Source organism: Leptonychotes weddellii, chromosome 3, assembly GCF_054177405.1.
Source record: "Leptonychotes weddellii isolate Sample4059 chromosome 3, ASM5417740v2, whole genome shotgun sequence".
Taxonomy (NCBI): domain Eukaryota; kingdom Metazoa; phylum Chordata; class Mammalia; order Carnivora; family Phocidae; genus Leptonychotes; species Leptonychotes weddellii.
The window spans coordinates 17,244,245-17,263,125 of NC_138371.1; the positions used below are offsets into that span (position 1 = coordinate 17,244,245).

Here is an 18,881-nt window from a genome sequence, read left to right on the forward strand (position 1 = left end):
TGCGGTCCTGCCCCCTAGCCCTGGCTGGCTGCGGGAAGGGATTAGGGGCCCTAGGAAGCCTTCTTGTGGTACCCCCCCCACCCCTTTAGTGTCTCCAGGCAGATCAGAGCTGGTTACCGCCCTTGTCTGGCCCAGGAAAGGGGAAAAGTAGGGGGAAGGAAAGAGTGAGGACCGGGGGAAGGGGGTCTGACAGGAAAAAGACATTGGAGGTCAGCGAACCTCCACAAGTCTGGCTGAGTGAGAAGGGTCGGATTTCACAGCCTGGGGCTCCAGACACGGGCCAGGGTGGGGGAATAGAAGGAAAGGGACGGACCTACAGAGTTGGGACTCTCGCTTGGGACAGAAGAGCTTACATTGTGTGGTGGGGAGCTGGGTGTTGGGGAGAAGGACAGGGACACATGGAGGGAGCTGGCGGTTTCAAGTGACACTTCGATGGTCTGAGGCATTCCTTCTCTTCTGCACCTGCCCTCCTTTTCCAGCTCCGTCTCCAGCCCCTCATCTGGCTCTTTTCCCCAGATGTCCTCTCATGCCCCCTTTCCCTGGCCTGCCCCTCCAATCCTTCCCCCGCCCATCCCAATTTTCCAGCCCCCCCCAACTCCTGCTCCTCTCAGTTCCCCCAAATCAGTGGCTTCTCCAGCCCGCCCCTTCGATCGCTCTTATCTGGCTCTGGTTGTCCCAGCCCCCGTCCGAACCCCCAAGCCCTACCCCCGGCCCCCGCCTCTCAGCCCCCTTTCCGCAGCGCGCCCGCCGCGGGAGCCCGGCACTAACCCGATTCGGAAGAGCAGCCGCTTGCTGCGCGCCATGAACAGGCCGCGGAGGGTCCGCCGCGCTCGGCAGCTGCGGGGGCTCACGAGCAGGACGAGGACAAGGAGCAGCAGCCCGCAGCCGGAGACCCACAGCCACGGCGCGGACCAGCTGGGCCAGGCCATGCTGGGGGCAGGCGCCCGCGGCCGACTGGGGGCGGGCGGGGCGGGGCGGGGCGTTGCTAGGCGACGGCTCGGCCCAGGCCCCTTGGCAGGGAATTGGCGGGGTTGGGGCCCCGCCCCCTGAACTGCCAGCCTGGGGGGGCGTGGGGGGCATCCTGGCCCCGCCCCGCTCCGCGACTCGCGTTCGAACCCGCCCCCTCGCCACCCTCGGCCGGGCGTAAGCCCCGAATGCCACCCGCAGGACGCGGCCTGGCCCCGCCCCCGCTGGCCGGCCCGGGAGCGGTCTCCGGACCTGCGCCGATCCCGATCCAAGATCTCCAGAGGGCGGGGAGGCGGTCGAGGCTCGACGGATGCCCCCCCCACACCCCCACTCTCGACATCCTCCCACCTTCCCCCAACAGGGGGACTCTGCGAGAGGCCCTGGAATGGTCCTCTTGGCGGGAAATCTTAGACTGAAACTTTTTCGGCTGGAAGGAACCTGGAAGATCATGTGGGTCAATGGCCATTCATTCACGTATTCATTCACTAAATTACTATTCTGTGCCCTCCTTTGCGCCAAGCACTGTTCTAGGCTCTGTGGATGCAAGGGTCAAAGACACACAGCCTCGACATTCCTGGAGCCTGCAACCTAGATTCTGGCAGGGAAACAAACCAAATAAGCCAACAAACATAATTATATATGCATTTATTTATATTTATATACACACATATATATACACACACACATATGTACATATTTGTGTGTGATTACAAAGTGTGCTGTGATAAAGGGAACGAGCAGAGGGGCCAATGATAAGGAGGACAGAGGACCAATTTAGATGGGCGTGGGCCTCCCTAAACAGGTGACCTGTAAACCATATACCCTTAAGGATGAGAAGAGACCACAAAGTTCAGAGGGTGTGATTGAACCAGGATTATGCAACAATGGGTGGCAGAGACAGGAGTAGGACCTTGGTATCCTGCCTCCTAAGCCCAGTGGAATTTCCACATCATTCCCCCCACCCACCCCCTGCTCCCGCCCCCTGCACTGCTGCCTTCCTGATGGGTTCCAGAAGTTGTTGAGGTCAGTGGGAGGGAAGTAGATGCAAGGGCAGGCGTGGTGACATCGACAAATTTGGGCAAACCTTCTGGCTCCAGCCCTAGCCCTGGCCCAGCACAAGAAGGGAAGGAAATACTGCCAACAGTCAAGTTAGCTCTCTCCTGCTGGGAGTTGGTTGGGGAGGGAAGCAGGTGAGGCAGTGCTCTTGTTTTCTTCCCTGCAGCCTGGGCTCGGGCCTGAGAGGCTGGATAAGCTGACCCCCGAATCACACACTCTCTCCCTCTGATAGACAGCTGGATCTAAAGGCTGGGTCCCCAGCGTGGAGAGCAGAGACATATAGCATCATTACGCACAATAAATTGGAGGCCTCGTCCTCACCCTCAAAAAAGCCAAGAGATGGGTTGAGGTATCCCTAAACAGAACTGTAATCCCAACACCTAATCCTGGCTTCATTCAGAAACCCCAGACATGCATGGACTTTCTCTTATATGGATACATCTTGAGGGCCAGAACCTATGGCCTTCTCCCTCCCTGTCTCCTTGCCCACGATCCAGCTTTTTCTCGGAGCTTGGCACACCAAAGGTCTGAATAAACACGTATCAGATAGAATGGAATTAGGCTCCCACCTGTGATTAGCTTCCCACCTGTGAGTGCCGCGCAGGAGGCGGAGAGGAGAGAATATCAACAGGCTACTTTGCAGAAGGCCCTTCCAGGCCAAGAGACTTTGTATGTCTCTAAGTCTGTGTCTGTACATGCAAAGTGAAGAATTATGAAGCCTTATCAAAAGTCATTGTGAACACACCTTTCTGCAGGTAAGGCTGTGCCAGGCATTATATTGGGAAATTAAAACACAGTCTCTGTCATCTGAAACAGGAAATGCAGGCTCAGCCATGAGCCTGCTGAGAATACAGAATGATCGAATTCTTACTCTCCAGACACACACACACTGACAAGATTATAGATAATCATCCAAGATGCATTTTATGAAATACATGGTGCCAGGACAGGGCTGGGGATAAGGAGTGAGGGTGGGTGTTTTAGGGGCCTCATGTGGGCTCAGGAAGCCCTCCTCTCCTCCCCTGGACTGTTCTGGGAGACTTCCAACATCTGCTCCGAATCTGCTTTGAAGATTTTATTTTTTAAGTAATCTTTACACCCAACGGGGGGCTCAAATTTACAACCCCAAGATCAAGAGTCTCAGGCTCCACTCAATGAGCCAGCCAGGTGCCCCAAAATCTGCCTTAGTGTCATCTCCTCTCCCATGAAAACCTTCTGTCCCAGCCAGACTGATGCCTCAGTATTCACCTCCTCCTGAACTTATACCTTATATTACCTAACTATTTGTCTTTCCCTGAATCCATCATATTGCTCCACATCCTTGAGACTTTGCACATGCTGTACCTTCCGCCCAGAGTGTCATTCATCCTCTGTTCCCCCAAAGACTCAGATCAGATGTGCTCTCTTCAAGAAAGCTCTTCTTGAACCCTCCGACCCCAGCATGGGCTTACGCATGGGCCCCTTGTGCAGCTCTAGGTCTTGTCCATAATCCTTTCTTTCAATGCCATGCCTCATGCTATATATATAGATATATATATTTGTTTACATGTCTATCTCAAGAGTCTAGAGTCTAGAAGACTTTACTGTCTTCCTGAAGAGTAGGGAGTATGATTTAATTGATTCATATTTGAATCTCCAGTGTCTGGCGTGGTACCAGATGCATACTAAATACTCACAAATGTTCTTTGAAATGTCCCAATGCCAAGGCCCCTGCTTAATGACACCAAGCCTATCTCTTCCACTTTCTCAGATGCCATTCTTGCCCTTGTCACCATGGACCAGGCACACTGTTCCTCAGATGGGCCAAGCTCATTCCCACCTCAGGGCCTTTGCTCATGCTCCCTCTTGGAACGCTCTTCCCTCAGTTCTTGAACAGGTAGCAGCTTCTCATCCATTGGGTTGGAGCTCAAATGCCAGCCCCCCCCCCCCGTGATGGGAATAGCCTGTATCCTGAGCTGACTGATGATTACATGGCTTATCCCAGGAGCCCCCCACAGCGGGGTTTTTGCCTCACAGAAGACATGTGGCCAAGTCTGGAGACATTTCTGATTGTCACAAAAGGGAGGGGGAGGTGTGCTAGTGGCATCTGGTAAGTAGAGGCCAGGGATGCTGCTAAACATCCCACGCTGAACAGGACAGCCCCACGACAAAGAATTATCCAGTCCCAAATGTCAACAGTACAGAGGTGGAGAAACACTTTCATAGGCAAGTGTGAAAATTCACCAGCTTGTGCCTTAAAAATGCGCGCACTTACCATATGTAAGCTATACATCAAATTAAAGAAAAATGCGACCCTCCCTGAGAGGCCTTCGTTGACCACTCCGTCACCGTCGGCTGTATTGCTCTGCTCACTTCCTTCATCACGCTTTTCACACTATGATGTTATTTTGTGATTCTCATCTGCCCCCCCTGCTGGAATGAAAGCCCCATGAAGTCAGGGAAGGATCTGCCTATCTCTGCCCCACCGTATTCTCAGTGGGGTGCACAATGCCTGGCTCAAAGTAGATGACAAGCATCTGTTGAATGAATGAGTGAATGATAGAAACCAAGAATGAATGAATGATAATTTGGTTATTGCCACTGAGCCCTGTGACCGTCAGAAGACTAGCGTTCTGACCAGTGGGTTGAATCCCTGCAGGACTGACATGCAGAAGCCATTCCCCACTCAGGAGGGTGGCTAGTGAACAGGGAGTTGGGACAAGCCTGGTGACGGCCCTTGGTTCATAACATTAGGGGAGGCTGCAGGAGGGCCAAGTCTGAGGAACCCTTCTTTGCCCATGACCTCCTCCCCTGAGCAGCCCGGGGTGCATTGCCAAGGCTAAGGTTTGCCTCTGCGACTCTCCTAGGAGAGACCCCCTTAATCACCTGGGTCAGGTGACTGGCAGTGTGTCATTCTGGCCTGTGATGGGGGGCTTTAGAGCTTAACTCACAAAGAGTAAGCCTCCCTGCAGGTTCCTGGGGTGGGGGTAGGGGGTTCTCAAATCTGCCCCTTATCCACTTTGCCATCTCAGTTTCCCTGTCCCTGGTGTCTGAATCCTGTCTTCCCAACTGGCCTGGGACCTTCCATTAGGATCGAGAGCCTGCCTTCATCTCTTGCATCATAGCTCAGGCTTGATGCCTGGCGCTTGGCTGGCGGTCAAGAAATCATGGTATTGATGGTGGTGATGATGACGTCGATGATGATGAGCGGTCAGGAAGGATCTGAGACAGTTGGAGCTGTTTGAATGTTAGAGAAAAGAGACATCTTGTTGGACCAGTGTGGAGAAGTGAGTTCAGTGTAGAAAAGGCAGCCGGATGCAGCAGCGGTCGCTAGGATTATCTGGCCCCCCCTCAGCCCAGCCCCATATCTGCTGCCCCCATGCCGAGCCCACCTTCCCATTGTGAACCTCCTTCCCAGGCGCTGTGCTGTACACTCTGGAACCCTGGTTTGCGTGGGAACAAGTCCCACCCCCACCGCCACCCCCCTGACATCTATTTCCTTCCTCCCTCCTGCTGCCCTGCCTTCTGGAGGGGGAGCCTTTAGCCTCCGACACGTGTCGTGTGCCGTTCCAGGGCAGGCTCACTGCTCCTCCTGCCTCGCGTGAAAACCTCTCTCCAGCCCTCCTCAGCAGCACAGTCACTGACCCAGCCCAGACTCTGAAGAGTAGACACCTGTTTTTGGTCTTCCTGCCTGCTTCCTGTCATAAGGGAATTCCAGCAAGCATGGCTCATTGGAACTTTCAGCTCAGCTGTTCTCAAACTTCAGAGAATCTAAGAACCACTCCAGGAGCCTGTTAAAATACAGAATCCTGGGCCTCTCCCCAAAAGATTCCAACTTGGTAGGTCTGGCTAGGGCCCAGGAATCTGCATTTATCGTAGGTTACTCTGAACTCTGCCTTGGCCTCAGTTCCTGACCTCACTTCTAAGGCCTTCAGTGCAACTGAATGGCCTACTCACGTGGTCACACCCTGGATCCCCCTGGAACTTCTCTACCTCGGAAAACCTCTAGTCCAGTGTCCTTCCCTCTGAACCCTCAGCCCCACTTCCTGTACTCCTTTATCTCTAGCCCCTCAAACCGTATGTTTCCTCTCAGCCCCTTAGCTCCTCCTGCCCACATTTCCTTCCCAGTGAGAACCTGGGTTCAGTCCCTGGAACCACTCACCAGCTGAGGAAACTGTCAGCTTCCTCACCCCCTTGGCCTACCAATCTTTAGCCTACCAATGTCCAGACCTGCCTGGACCAACCTGACAACCCACCTGCTCTGCCCCACCCTCATGGACAGGGCTGGAGAAAATGGCCATCCCATGTGAATGAGGGTCTCTACCATTCCGGCCTTACTGGGACCCCCAAAACCAATGCATGACAGTGCTTTGACTTTGCTGAGATACCTGCTCATGACCCCAGTTGCTACTGGAAACCTCAGGCCCACCTCCAATTCCTTTGCTTCCAGCCAATATCCTTCTTAGAGGAAATAATTTCTGTGCCCGCCCACCCCCTACAAATTGTGCTGCTTCCATACACATTTTTAGAGGAAATGCTATTAGCCTTGCTCATACCTTCAAGTGGTGTTCCTGCTGACCACTACTCTTTCTCAACCTGTGAGCAAATGTTAGTATCTCATTGCCTTAAAAAAACTTCCTTGACTTTGTGTCCCTTTCTAGATTCTGTTCTGCCATTTATCTTGACACAATTGAGCTTCCTGAAAGTTTGTCTCCATGGGTTTGGTAGATTGCATTTCAGTTCTCAATTCTTTTTTTTTTTTTCCCAGTTCTTAATTCTTCATCTCTCCCTGTAAACACATCCCTTGTCATGTGACTATGCACATTTCAATGAAGGTGAAATATATTTCCCCACACCATTGACATTGGGCTTGGTCTTGTGATTTGTTTCCGCCAGTGGAATGTTAGCAGACAATGATATAAGCAGAGGTCTTAAATATGCGATTGTGGTTGAATCTGGTCTCTATATCTATGCCTTTTGCTATGAGACCATCCCTTGGGCAGTTGCTGGTCTAAGGAGGATGAAAAACACATGGAGCCAATTTGACCCCACTCACACCTAGACCCTCCAGCCCAGCCCAGCAGATCCCAGCCTAGATCAGCTGAAACTCAGCCTGCCCGCGGATGCATGAGAGAATAATACTTATTGTATGCATCTCAGTTTTGGATTTGCTTGTTATGCAGCATGATTGCAACACTAGCTGATGGAGACAGTGGGACGCAAAAAGATTAGTTATTAGTTATTAGTGTCCAGGTGCCTGAAACCTGATGCTTATATAACTGACCAGCTATTTGGAAAAGAGCAATTTAGATCTGTGCCTAACAGAGTGCAGCAAAATAAATTCCAAGTGAATGAAAGTGTTAAGGACATAAAATTAAACCATACAAAATTAGAGGAAATTTAAATACATTCAACCTCTGGACAGTGGAAGACTTTCTAGGGCTAAAAGCAATAGAAGTGTTTTTCTAATTTTTTTAGTAGGCATCTATTACTCTTAGACAAAAAGCAACTGAACATCTAACAAGGGAAACAATTACCCTTTTAGCTACTTAAAAAAATTTAAACCTTTCAATTAAAAGAAAAACCATGGGATGCCTGGGTGGCTCAGTTGGTTAAACATCTGCCTTCAGCTCAGGTCATGATCCCAGGGTCCTGGGTATTGGGCTCCCTGCTCAGCGGGGGGGCCTGCTTCTCCCTCTCCCTCTGGTGCTCCCTCTGCTTGTGCTCACGCTTGTGCTCTCTCTCTGACAAATAAATAAAATCTTAAAAAAAAAAAAGAAAGAAAAACCATGCATGGGCAAACAGAAGAAAAAGCCAACAACAAAAAACGTGGAAAATATTTGCCTCAAATTTGTCACAGAGTTAATCTACTTAGTAAATAATAAAGACCTTTATAATATAAAGACCTTAATAAATAAGAAAACAAAAAGCCCCCAATTAACAAAGGTGTAGCAGATCCTGCATGGTGATTAATGCCCATTCTCCACTCCCCTTTTTTCCCTTGTTAACCCCTATTTTGCCAGCTCTCCTATGAATGGCCATAGCTTCCAAGTGAGCCCCTCCCCAGCCCTGGTGGATGGATCTTGACTGGTCCAAGCCAATTGGTGCATTTTTTGCCCTGCCATGTAATTGGTTAGACCCAGGAATGTGATGCAATTCCTGCCATTAGATAATAATAGCAAATATTTATATAGCACAAATCATATGCCAGGTACTGTTCTAAGTGCTTTAGGCAGAAAAACTCTCAGCTCTCACAACAGCCCTGTAAGTCAAATAGTTATCATTCCCATTGTACAGATAAGAACATTGAGGCACTGAGAGATCAAGTCAATTGCTTCACATTGCATAGCTGTGAGATGGGGTGGGAAATAGGCTGCAGGCCTTCTAGGAAGGTTTTCCTGGTGGTTGAAGAGGAATACAATAGGACTGTGCTCTTTTCTTGCTCCAGGATGCTGTCATCTGCCTGTGTGCCCGGAACTGCAGCAGCCATTTTAGGACTAGGAGGGAGCCGCCTAAGAGGATATTGCAACACGTTGGAGATGGCAGAGCAAAAGTGAGGATCCAACCAATGTCCTTGAAGACATAACCAAGTCCCTGAATTAACCAGTCTGGATTACCTTGCCCCTGGACTTCTCATTACGTGAAATAAAAATAGTCCTTATTGTTTAAGCCACATTTAGTTGTTTTGTTTTGATACTTGCAGCCAAAGACATTCAAACTAATACTGTGGGTAAATTGTCCATTTTAATATAAAGTGGGGGAAAAACAGGATACAGACATGTATAAATTTTGTATCATTGATAAAGTTGCTGTAAACAAAAATGCATAGAAGGAAATCTAAGATGCTACCAGTGATGATTGTTGATTGATGGACTTCTGGGGTATCGCTTGTTGTCTTTTTCTTATATTTTAAAAATATTTTCTGCCCTACTGTAATGAGAATGTTTTACTATTTTAATAAAAAATTATTTTAGGGAATGCCTGGCTGGTTCAGTCGGTAGAGCATGTGACTCTTTTTTTTTTTTTTAAAGATTTTATTTATTTATTTGAGACAGAGAGAATGAGAGAGAGAGAGCACATGAGAGGGGGGAGGGTCAGAGGGAGAAGCAGGCTCCCCGCCGAGCAGGGAGCCCGATGCGGGACTCGATCCTGGGACTCCAGGATCATGACCTGAGCTGAAGGCAGTCGCCCAACCAACTGAGCCACCCAGGCGCCCCGAGCATGTGACTCTTGATCTCAGGGTCGTGAGTTCGAGGCCCATGTTGGGAATAGAGTTTACTTAAAATAAATAAATTAATTAATTAAAAAATACATATATATATATAATTTTATTAAAACAAAGAAAGCAGTCCTCCTTCCTGTCTTTTCACTTCGCACTGATTCTTAGACCACTCAACTGAGCTTCTGCCCCACCATTCCATCCTAATTTGGCTCTGACTCCTAGAACATCAAACCCTTTGGGGCATCTGGCCAGCTCAGTCTGTAGAGCGTTCGGCTCTTGATCTCGGGGTTGTATATTTGAGCCCACACTGGGCATAGAGATTACTTAAAAATAAAAAAAATCTTAAAAAAACATTAACAGGGCGCCTGGGTGGCTCAGTTGGTTAAGCGACTGCCTTCAGCTCAGGTCATGATCCTGGAGTCCCGGGATCGAGTCCCGCATCGGACTCCCTGCTCGGCGGGGAGTCTGCTTCTCCCTCTGACCCTCCTCCCTCTCATGCTCTCTGTCTCTCATTCTCTCTGTCTCAAATAAATAAATAAAATCTTTAAAAAAAAAAAAAAGATTAACAAACAAACAAAACCCTTTGTCACTGTTCAGTCCTGGTCACCTAACCTCTGGGCAGAGCCTTCTTTTTGCTCCGCTTTCCCTGTCACAGTCTCTTCTGACTGTCCTCCCACAAGCATCCCCTTCTGCTGCCCTTGCTCCTGTTCCCCAGAGCCCATGACGTGGGCCTTTTACTTCCTGAGTCACATTCACTGCTCCCCCTGCCTCCACTTGACATAGAACGCATCGCTTCCAGAAAGGAACGTCCACCCTGGTTTCCCTCTCGAGTTCCAAATCGAAATGCCCATCCTCTTTCTGGTCATTTCCAGGTGTGGCAGGGCAGGTGTAGGGGATCCTCAGTCTCTTTCTTGGCAGAAGGGACTGAGGATCCGCACGGAGCTATTCTGACGACTAACCTTGATTACCCAAGTAAAGCACACAGTGCAGGGTTCATTTGCAGATATTCATTCAGTGATGTTATTGAATCTTGTATGTTTCTTGCAACATCGACGCCTGGTGCTTGTGGGCGTGCCAATACACATTTTAGGAATGGGTGCAGAGGGTGTGATCCTTGCCCTCCATTTCCCACTGCCATCACCCAAATTTGGGCCAGGGTCCTAACACTCGGCCCACCCACCGCAGACACCTCCGTCCCCCATCCAGCGTACAAAGGCTATCAGACAAAGCCTTTGGAAGCCCAACTCTCAATCAGGTCTGCACCCTCCCTGCTCAAAGCCAGCATCTACACCATTAAATTCACATTGCTTGACTTAGCAATATGGCTTCAACCCAGTTTTCCAGCATCTTATGCTTGCGCTGCTCCCTTCCACGTGCCCCCCACCCCTTCAGTAGGTCTGCCCTGGTCACTGTCCTGGATTGTTTGTCCCCTACACCTGCCCCATCAGGCCTGGAGAAATCCCCCAGGCACTCTTCTCTGGGTACCTTGTGCCCCCACACAGCCAAGGTGATCTAATACACTCCCGAAGCCCCTGGAACTCTTTGAGGCTGATTCTCAGTCTGGGGAGTTCTGCAGGCTCTCCCAGGGGGAGAAAGGGGGGAGCGTGAGGTCAGTCCCCAGGGAGACAGCTACGTCCTATCTTGGAGCACAGCTCCTTGAAAGCTAAAAGTGAATTCAATCTCCCCTCTGAAGCCCCTTCTGATCACCACAGCTTATGCCCGGTCACTACTCTATCTCCACGCTCTGGAGAAACACCTGCCACATAGTTGTAAACAATGAAATGAATGGTTTGAAAAGTAACCCTCACGATTTTCTCCCTTGAACTGTGGTGGAGTCCAACTGGGGGAGCCACTGTACCTTGTTTCCAGGACTGCGGCCTCCCCAGTCTGCCCCTCATCCCAGCGCCCAGTACCGCCCTGGACCCAGGGCAGAGTACCAAGTGCTTTGCTCAGTCGCCAGGGAAGGAAGAACAAACCCAGCGTGGATGCTCGTCTACTGTGCACCAGGCGGGAGCGGCATCCTTGCGCGTGTCCCTCCACTGTTCTAGCCACTGTGTGAGGCAGGCGATGGTGTCCTCGTGTTAGAGATGAACAGACTGAGGTTCGGCCGGGCTAAATGATGCACCCCCTCACAGAGCTAGTAAGTGACAGAGCCCAAATTCGGTCCTAGTTTTATCTGACCCCGAAGTCCAGGCTCATCCCACTGATGCTGTGTTGCTGGACTTGGCCAGGAAATGGAGAAGCCACTCAAACCGAGGACTGGAGGAGAGCGCTGTGAACGGATTACAAGGTGACGCGCAGGGTACAGGAAGCCCAAGGGCTAGTGCCGTTCCCCAGGACTCTGACAGGGGGGTCCTGGCACCACCTGTAGGCCTGACAGGTGAGGGCATGGAGCAGGTGTAGAACTTGGAGGGACAGAGATGTGTGGACAGGGCCACCTGACCTTTGGTTGAGGGATGAGCCGGTCCATGGAGACCCTTCATGAAGGAGAACAAATACCCTGACTTCACGTGCTCCTCGACTCCCCTCTCTCCATTGGCCAAACCCAACCGAAGCTGGAGGACAAAGGGCCCACGGATGCGTCCACCCAGGCCAGCTCTGAGCAGTGGAGAAGGGCAGAGATAGTCGTGGGGGACAAAGGAAAGGTAGCCAGCCAAATGAGGCCAAAGAAGTTATGTGGGTTTGGGGTGGCTGTGGGGGGAGATGCATCGATTCTCCAGAGGTGGAGGTTCCGCCACCACCTTCCATCCGACGCCCGAGACAGCTCCTAACGGCCGCCCTGCTTTCCCGCTCACACCCCAGCCCATTCTCTGCTCAGAGCCAGGGCATCTTCTTAAAATGAAAACCGAATCATGTCTCTCCTTGGCTCGAAATCATTCAATGGCTTCCCTTTGAAGTAAAATTCAAAATCTTTAACGAGGCCCAAGAGGTCCTGCAGGTCTGGCCCCTGCTCAGCTCCCCAGTCTCCTCTTAGGCTGCACCCCAGTGCTCACCTCACCTCAGAGTTCCCCGAGCACCCCAGGCACTTTCGGCTTCGGGGTAACCTCCGCCACCTCCACACAGCTTGTTCCTTCAGTGGAGAATGATCACAGCATGCCCGCATTGCCACACACACCACCCCCCATACATCACATATGACACACAGACACACATACCACCCACCGTCCACACACACACCCACACCACATACCACACACCACACACATCCATATCCACACACACCCCACACACCATATACCATACACGTCCACACACCATCCACACACACATCCACACCACATACCACACACACACACGCACACACCCCCCTCACACACCATACACATATATACCACATACATCCACATTTGCACACACACACCACATACCATCCACATCCACATATACACACTACACACACACGCACACACACAAACACCACACACATCCACACCCACCGCACGCATATCTGCACATACACACGCGTGCACGCGCGCGCGCACACACAGCTTGGCTGACTCGGGCTACTCTTCGGTTGCACCCTCACAGGGCAGCTGCTTTGGTCTCTCCAATCTCAGGTACTGCTCTCTTACGACCCCGAGTCCATTTTTCTTCAGAGCAGGTATTACTGTTTGTTTGTTTGTTTTTAAGATTTTATTTATTTATTTGAGAGAGAATGAGAGAGAGAGAGCATGAGGGGGGAGGGTCAGGGGGAGAAGCAGGCTCCCCGCCGAGCAGGGACCTCAATGTGGGACTCGATCCCGGGACTCCAGGATCATGACCTGAGCCGAAGGCAGTCGCTTAACCAACTGAGCCACCCAGGCGCCCCAGGTATTACTGTTTGTAATGATGTATTTGCCTGTGAGACTAGTCGCTAATGTCCGTCTTCCCCACTGGACTGCAAGCTCCAAGAGGGCGGGAGCTGTAGGTATGGTTTTCCCCCCTGTCTGCCTGCACCTCGGGGCAGGGCTTAGCACAGTTTGCCCCACAGCCCCGCAGCAACACTTGCTGAGTCAGTACAAAAGCACTGGGTGTGAGGCCTGGCTCCAGAGTGCCTAGCCCCGAGCCTGGGCATGCCATTCTACTTCTCTGAGCTCAGTTCCTTTTCAAATTAACCTCTTATTATGGAGAACTTAGAACAGCTATAACAGAAGAGAAAACAGTATAAGGAGCTCTCCTATTCCCATTTCCTAGCTTCCACACTGGTCAACTTGTGGGTTTGGTTTCTTTATGTGTAGGTATGGGAAATTAAGGTGACTTTTGACCATGACTCACAATAAGGACATTTTAGATCAAGACTCATACACAGGGGTGCCAGGGTGGCTCAGTTGGTTAAGTGTCCGACCCTTGATTTTGGCTCAGGTCATGATCTCATGGTTGTGGGATGGAGCCCTGTGTGGGGCTCCACACTCATCAGGGAGTCTGCTTGGGATTCTCTCCCTCTCCTTTTGCCCCTCCCCCTGCTCGTGCGTGTGTGTGCTCTCTCTCTCTAAAATAAATAAAGCTAAAAAAAAGACTCATACACAATAGATGTATACATAAAACTAAAACAAAGTTACACGTAACGATAATAGGGCTTATGTTCATATATTTTTCTGGCCTATTTTTTTTTTAATGTCGGTATGACTCACTTAATTGAATTCGCTAATGGGTCATGATGAGCAATAAAAAACACGGCACTGGATGATCTTCCACCTATGTAGACAAATTGTTAGGGTTCTCCTTTTTTTTGCCAAGAGATGCTAGCCAGATCCTGCCCCCTGGTGGTCATGTTTGGGAACTAAGCGTGTGTTCCTAGAGGTCAATTTTTGACTTGGGAATAAATTTATTTCGATAAAAAGTGCTGAGTTCAGGTCCTAGGCCAGGCATTTGGGGAGAAGTGGGCGGGTGGGGGGTCTGAGATGAATACAGCATAGACCTTGACCCCCAAATTCTTCCCGCAGTTGATGACCAGCATAACTGCCATACATCCGTGCTGTCCAATATGGTAGCCACCAGCCACATGCAGCCAGTGAATACTTGAACTGTGGCTAGTGGAACTGAGAAGCTGAATTTTAATTTTATCTTATTTCAGTTCATTTAAAGTTAAATGTAAAAATCAACACTGATTACAGTTACTCAAATATGTTTGGAACAACCTGGGTATGTGAATCTACCTTTTCAGCTGTACATTTTTTATAAAATCTAGATAGTCAGTATTTCTGATGAAAATTTAACATCCAAATTGAGATGTGCTGTAAGTGTAAACTATGCGCCAGATTTCAAAGTCCTAGCATGAAAAAAATCCTATCAAGAATTTTTTATACTTGGTTAAATGTTGAAATGATGCTTTTAGACAAATGTTGGGTTAAATAAATAAATTATTAAAATTCATTGTACCTGCTTATTTTTACTTTTTTAAAATTTATTTTATTTTTTAAAAGATTTTATTTATTTGAGAGAGAGAGTGAGAGAAAGAACACGAGCGGGGTGAGGGGCAGAGGGAGAAGCAGACTCCCCGCTGAGCAGGTACCCCCCCCCCACCCAAGGCAGGGCTTGATCCCGGGACTCCAGTATCATGACCCGAGCTGAAGGCAGATGCTTAACCAACTGAGCCACCCAGATGCCCTTATTTTTACTTTTTAAATGGGCTTGCTGGAAAATTTTAAATTACTTAAGCGTTGGTCAAATTAAGCTTGAAAAGCTTATGACCTCACCTGGAAGAGAATGGGCCACCAGGCAGCAACATCACCTAGAGCTCATTAGAAATGCAGATTCTCAGGTCCCACCCGGGGAAGCAGAATCTGCATTTAGACAAGATCCCCACGTTATCTGTTATGCACACAGAAGTTCGAGAGAGCTCAGTGGCGATCCAGGCTGCGGTTCTCTGACAGCTTTTGTTCGCTCAGTGACACGGGAAGGAAGGCCAAGCCTGAGAGTAAGGCTGTGGAGAAGGAGCTGGAGCTTTGAAGAGACTGACGTAAGTGTGGAGTAATTATCTAGGGCAGGAAGGTCAAGATGAATGCCGAGAAAAACCCAAGTCTTGATGAACTCAGGGAGATCTGTCAGCACCTTGCATGTTTTCCTTCTGCCTTTCAGCTGTGTGCGGGCAGCGTTCTGAGCTCCACCAGGCAGGGGGGCAAAGGAGTGCAGGGATTCCCACAGGGGATTGGGATCGAAGCCGGTTAAGGAGGGAAGTGAAAAGGGGAGGGACAGGGAAAAGGAGATAAGACGCAGAAGCTGTCAATCCTGGTGTGGTCACAGAGTTGTTGCTGTTGGGGTTGTTGAGCTGGGGAGATAGATGGTGATCAGAGTGTGGGCGCTTGACCCTGCGATTACGGAGGGGGCACAGTTACTGGCAAGGAGAGACCTTAGGGCAGCTATTATCTTGGGCTGGGAGTGAGGGAAGAGGAAATGGCTGTTGGCTTTGCGGAGTGTGGTGTTGTTTAGACAAATGCGGGTAAGATATGAGGAAGGCCTTCTTGCGCAGGAGAGGTCTGCAGAAGCTGGGAATCCCCTGACAGGTCAGGGTGACCGAGGAGGCCAAGGTCTACCAGCAGCAGTGGGCAGGGCGAGAGGGCACACCTTAGCTACCGCCAATTCATCTATTCTGGTCGTGTTTAGTCTTCCAAAGGCAATCACACGGCTGGCTAAACTGAGGGGTGTGCTCATCACTGAGTCACTGCGTTTCTCTCTCACCGCCAACCATTACAGTTGACAATTTTTGCTAGGCCCCAAGCCCTTGGAAGCTGCTATTTTGAAACATTACACCCTGTATTATTACCTCCCTTTTTACAGAGAAAGATACAAGGCTCCCAGAAGTTCAGTAATAGGCCCGGCGTCACTAACGCAATTTGAACAGAGCCCAGGTCTGTCTAGCGCCAAAGTTGGCTGAGAATCGGATTCACCAGGGGGCGTTTCTTTCAGCCGCCCCTGAAGATTGATTCACATTTCTGATTCTAGAAAGAGGTATCTCCCAAGGAATGGCCATGGTTTCCCAAGCCCTTAGGGCGATTCTGATGGTCAGGAATGACTGGAAGGCGTTGCCGTGCACCCTGGCCGTGGCGCGGTGGATGCCACGTGGGCTCCGTGGCCCGGCCTCTGTCACAAGGAGACACATCTAGGGAAGGGGGAGCTCTCTCACCTAACCTGTTTCCAGTTCTACCTCGCTGGCAAGATCACTAACAACAGCCCCACACGCATGCCTTTTTCAGTGCTTATCACGTAGCTGACTTCATCTGAGGCTTCAAAAGTGTAGGAGGAAGGAAAGAACAGTATGATTAGACTCATTTATAAGTAAATACATGGGCCCAGGCCTCACAGCCATTGAGGGGCAAAGCTAGGACAAAATTCTTGTTCCTGGCACATTCAAATCCACTGTTCTTTCTTCTCCCGATTTCTTTATGAAAGTGCTGACCACTGTTTATAGATAATAAGACTAATTTTCAGGGGAAAGAGCTCTAATGCCCTCCCCCACCCCAGCTTGGTGCATTAGAGTCCCTTTAATGCGGGCGCCTGGGTGACTCAGTTGGTTAAGCGACTGCCTTCGGCTCAGGTCATGATGCTGGAGTCCCGGGATCGAGTACCACATCTGGCTCCCTGCTCAGCGGGCAGTCTGCTTCTCCCTCTGACCCTCTTCCCTCTTGTGCTCTCTGTCTCTCATTCTCTCTCTCAAATAAATAAATAAAATCTTTAAAAAAAAATTAGAGTTCCTTTAATTCAACAGATATGGAGCAGGGCTGTCTGAGGCTAGGGATGAATGAGACTTTGTCCTTGCCCTCCAGTGGCGAGAAAGAGGCATATTTACCCCCATATTTACTTCTGAAAAACAAAAGGGAGCTCTTTGGAGAAAGTGAGTGATAAATGAAAAGACCTCCTTTCTCGGGTGGAGTAACGCATAAGCTCTAAGTGATCAGGCACAGGGCAGGAGGAATGTATAAGACAGATTACTGAAGCCCCGGGGCTGGCTGCAGAGAAAGCTGAGCGTTCCAGGGCCACTCCCTTCTGGTTCCACCTGGGCTCCAGGAAAACCACTCCAGGCCCCCCCCACCCCCCCCACTCCTGCCAACCTCCCCTCTCCAATCACTAAGCTCTGGCTGCCCCGTCCCTAAAACAAACATCAGCCCGATTCCTTTCCTTCCTTCTACTCTGCCTCCTGCTGCCTGATTTGACTGAACTTGATTTGACTTTCCTCCTGGGGCAGGGTTGCCAGAACACAAGAAGCCCAGGTAAATGTGCACTTCAGATAAGCAATGCACACTTTTTAGTCTAAAATGTTCCCAAATACTATATGGGACAATGACACATACTTATACAAAAAATTATTTGTTGTTTGTCTGAAGTTCAAATATACCTGGTCATTCTGCCTCTATTTGCTAAAGCTGGTCCCCCTACTCCGGGGGCACCATCAAGCCTCCCACGCCCTTCCCGATTTTCCTCTAGATGGCTGTTGACAGCCACATGCCTCCCATTGCCCCGGAGGTGAAATCTCAGTTCTGACCCGCTGTCTCCTTGCTCAGTCCTGTTTTTTTTTTTTTTTTCAAAGTAGGCTCCATACCCAGCATGGAGCCCAACACGGGGCTTAACTCGCGACCCTGAGATCAAGACCTGAGCTGAGATCAAGAGCCCGATGCTTAACCGACTGAGTCACCCAGGCGCACCCCGCTCCGGCCCAATTTCTTAGCACTCCCACCCGACTCCACCTGCTCAATCCTAGATTGCTGGGAGGTAGGGACCCTAAACCCCTTGCTTAAGATGTTGTCCCCAAGTGAACACTTCTTCATCCCAGCACTTGCCAAACTGTCAAAATGAAAATGATGTGGTCTTTTACCATCTCCCCTAGACTGTGAGTTTCTTGAGGACAGGGGCTGGGCTGCAGTCCTTCAGTTTTGTCATCTCCAGAACCAGAAATTCCTGTCTGCTTGACACACAGCAGGGGCTTAGTTAGTAATCTGCTGAGAGTCTTATAAATAAGGCCTTTATCCCTTTTATCCAGGGATAAAAGGGGGTCAAGAGAAGGAGACATCATTCACTGAATGCCCATGGTATGCCCTGGGCCAGGTGCTTCGTTTCAGATTCTTGTAGGATTATAATCTTGATTCCATGATCAGAAAATGGGCTCAGGAGAAAGCAGGCAGCGAGGCTTGTCTCTACATTCCCCTTTCCCATGAGGCGGATGTGATTGCTGGCTGGGAAAACAAATCTCCCTGGAGACTGTTCTGGCAGTTCCAGAAAGTGGAGGGTGCTTTCTGGAGAACAGGCCCAAGTGTAGAGGACATGAAGAGGTGCCCCGAGATCTGGCCAGATTCAGCGGAGCTTTACATTTCACCCGAGGCTCTATTCTGCTATCAGAGAACTTGCTCCTGTGAGCTCTTGCTGGTAAGCTCACGAGTTGGGAGGGGACTTCCTAAAATGAGGTTCGTGGCTCCTAAGATCTGACTTCACATTGAGAGCTGGGGTGGCTGGGGGAGGTGGGGGCTAGCCTGCCAAAATGTCCACAAGTCCCCCTAAGTAACTTCTACTTAAATTATATCTATATGAATAAACATACGAACTGTGTGTGGGGGAGGCAATTAAAAAAAATCTCTTTTAATTGGTTTGAAATATACAATCTGAGTGGTAATTTTGCTTACTATGCTTACTGGTAGGCACAATGCTTTCACTTATGGGCTTCCAGGTAAGTCCATGGGCCCCTCCTTCC

At 50.0% G+C, this 18,881-nt stretch overlaps 1 protein-coding gene across 7 annotated transcripts in view; it reads right to left on the bottom strand.

Moving 5' to 3' along the window:
- The window catches only part of PNKD (PNKD metallo-beta-lactamase domain containing), a 62,038-nt gene that overhangs the window by 19,135 nt on the left and 24,022 nt on the right, over positions 1 to 18,881 (bottom strand). For 2 of the 7 annotated variants that reach the window (XM_081813618.1, XM_006750540.3), the window contains exon 1: positions 769 to 965. The exons of the other annotated variants lie outside the window; for them this stretch is intronic. In XM_081813618.1, the coding sequence (XP_081669744.1) occupies positions 769 to 929 (161 nt within the window). In that variant the 5' untranslated portion in view covers positions 930 to 965. Of the gene's footprint in view, positions 1 to 768; positions 966 to 18,881 lie in introns of those variants that run through there. 7 annotated transcript variants of the gene reach the window in all.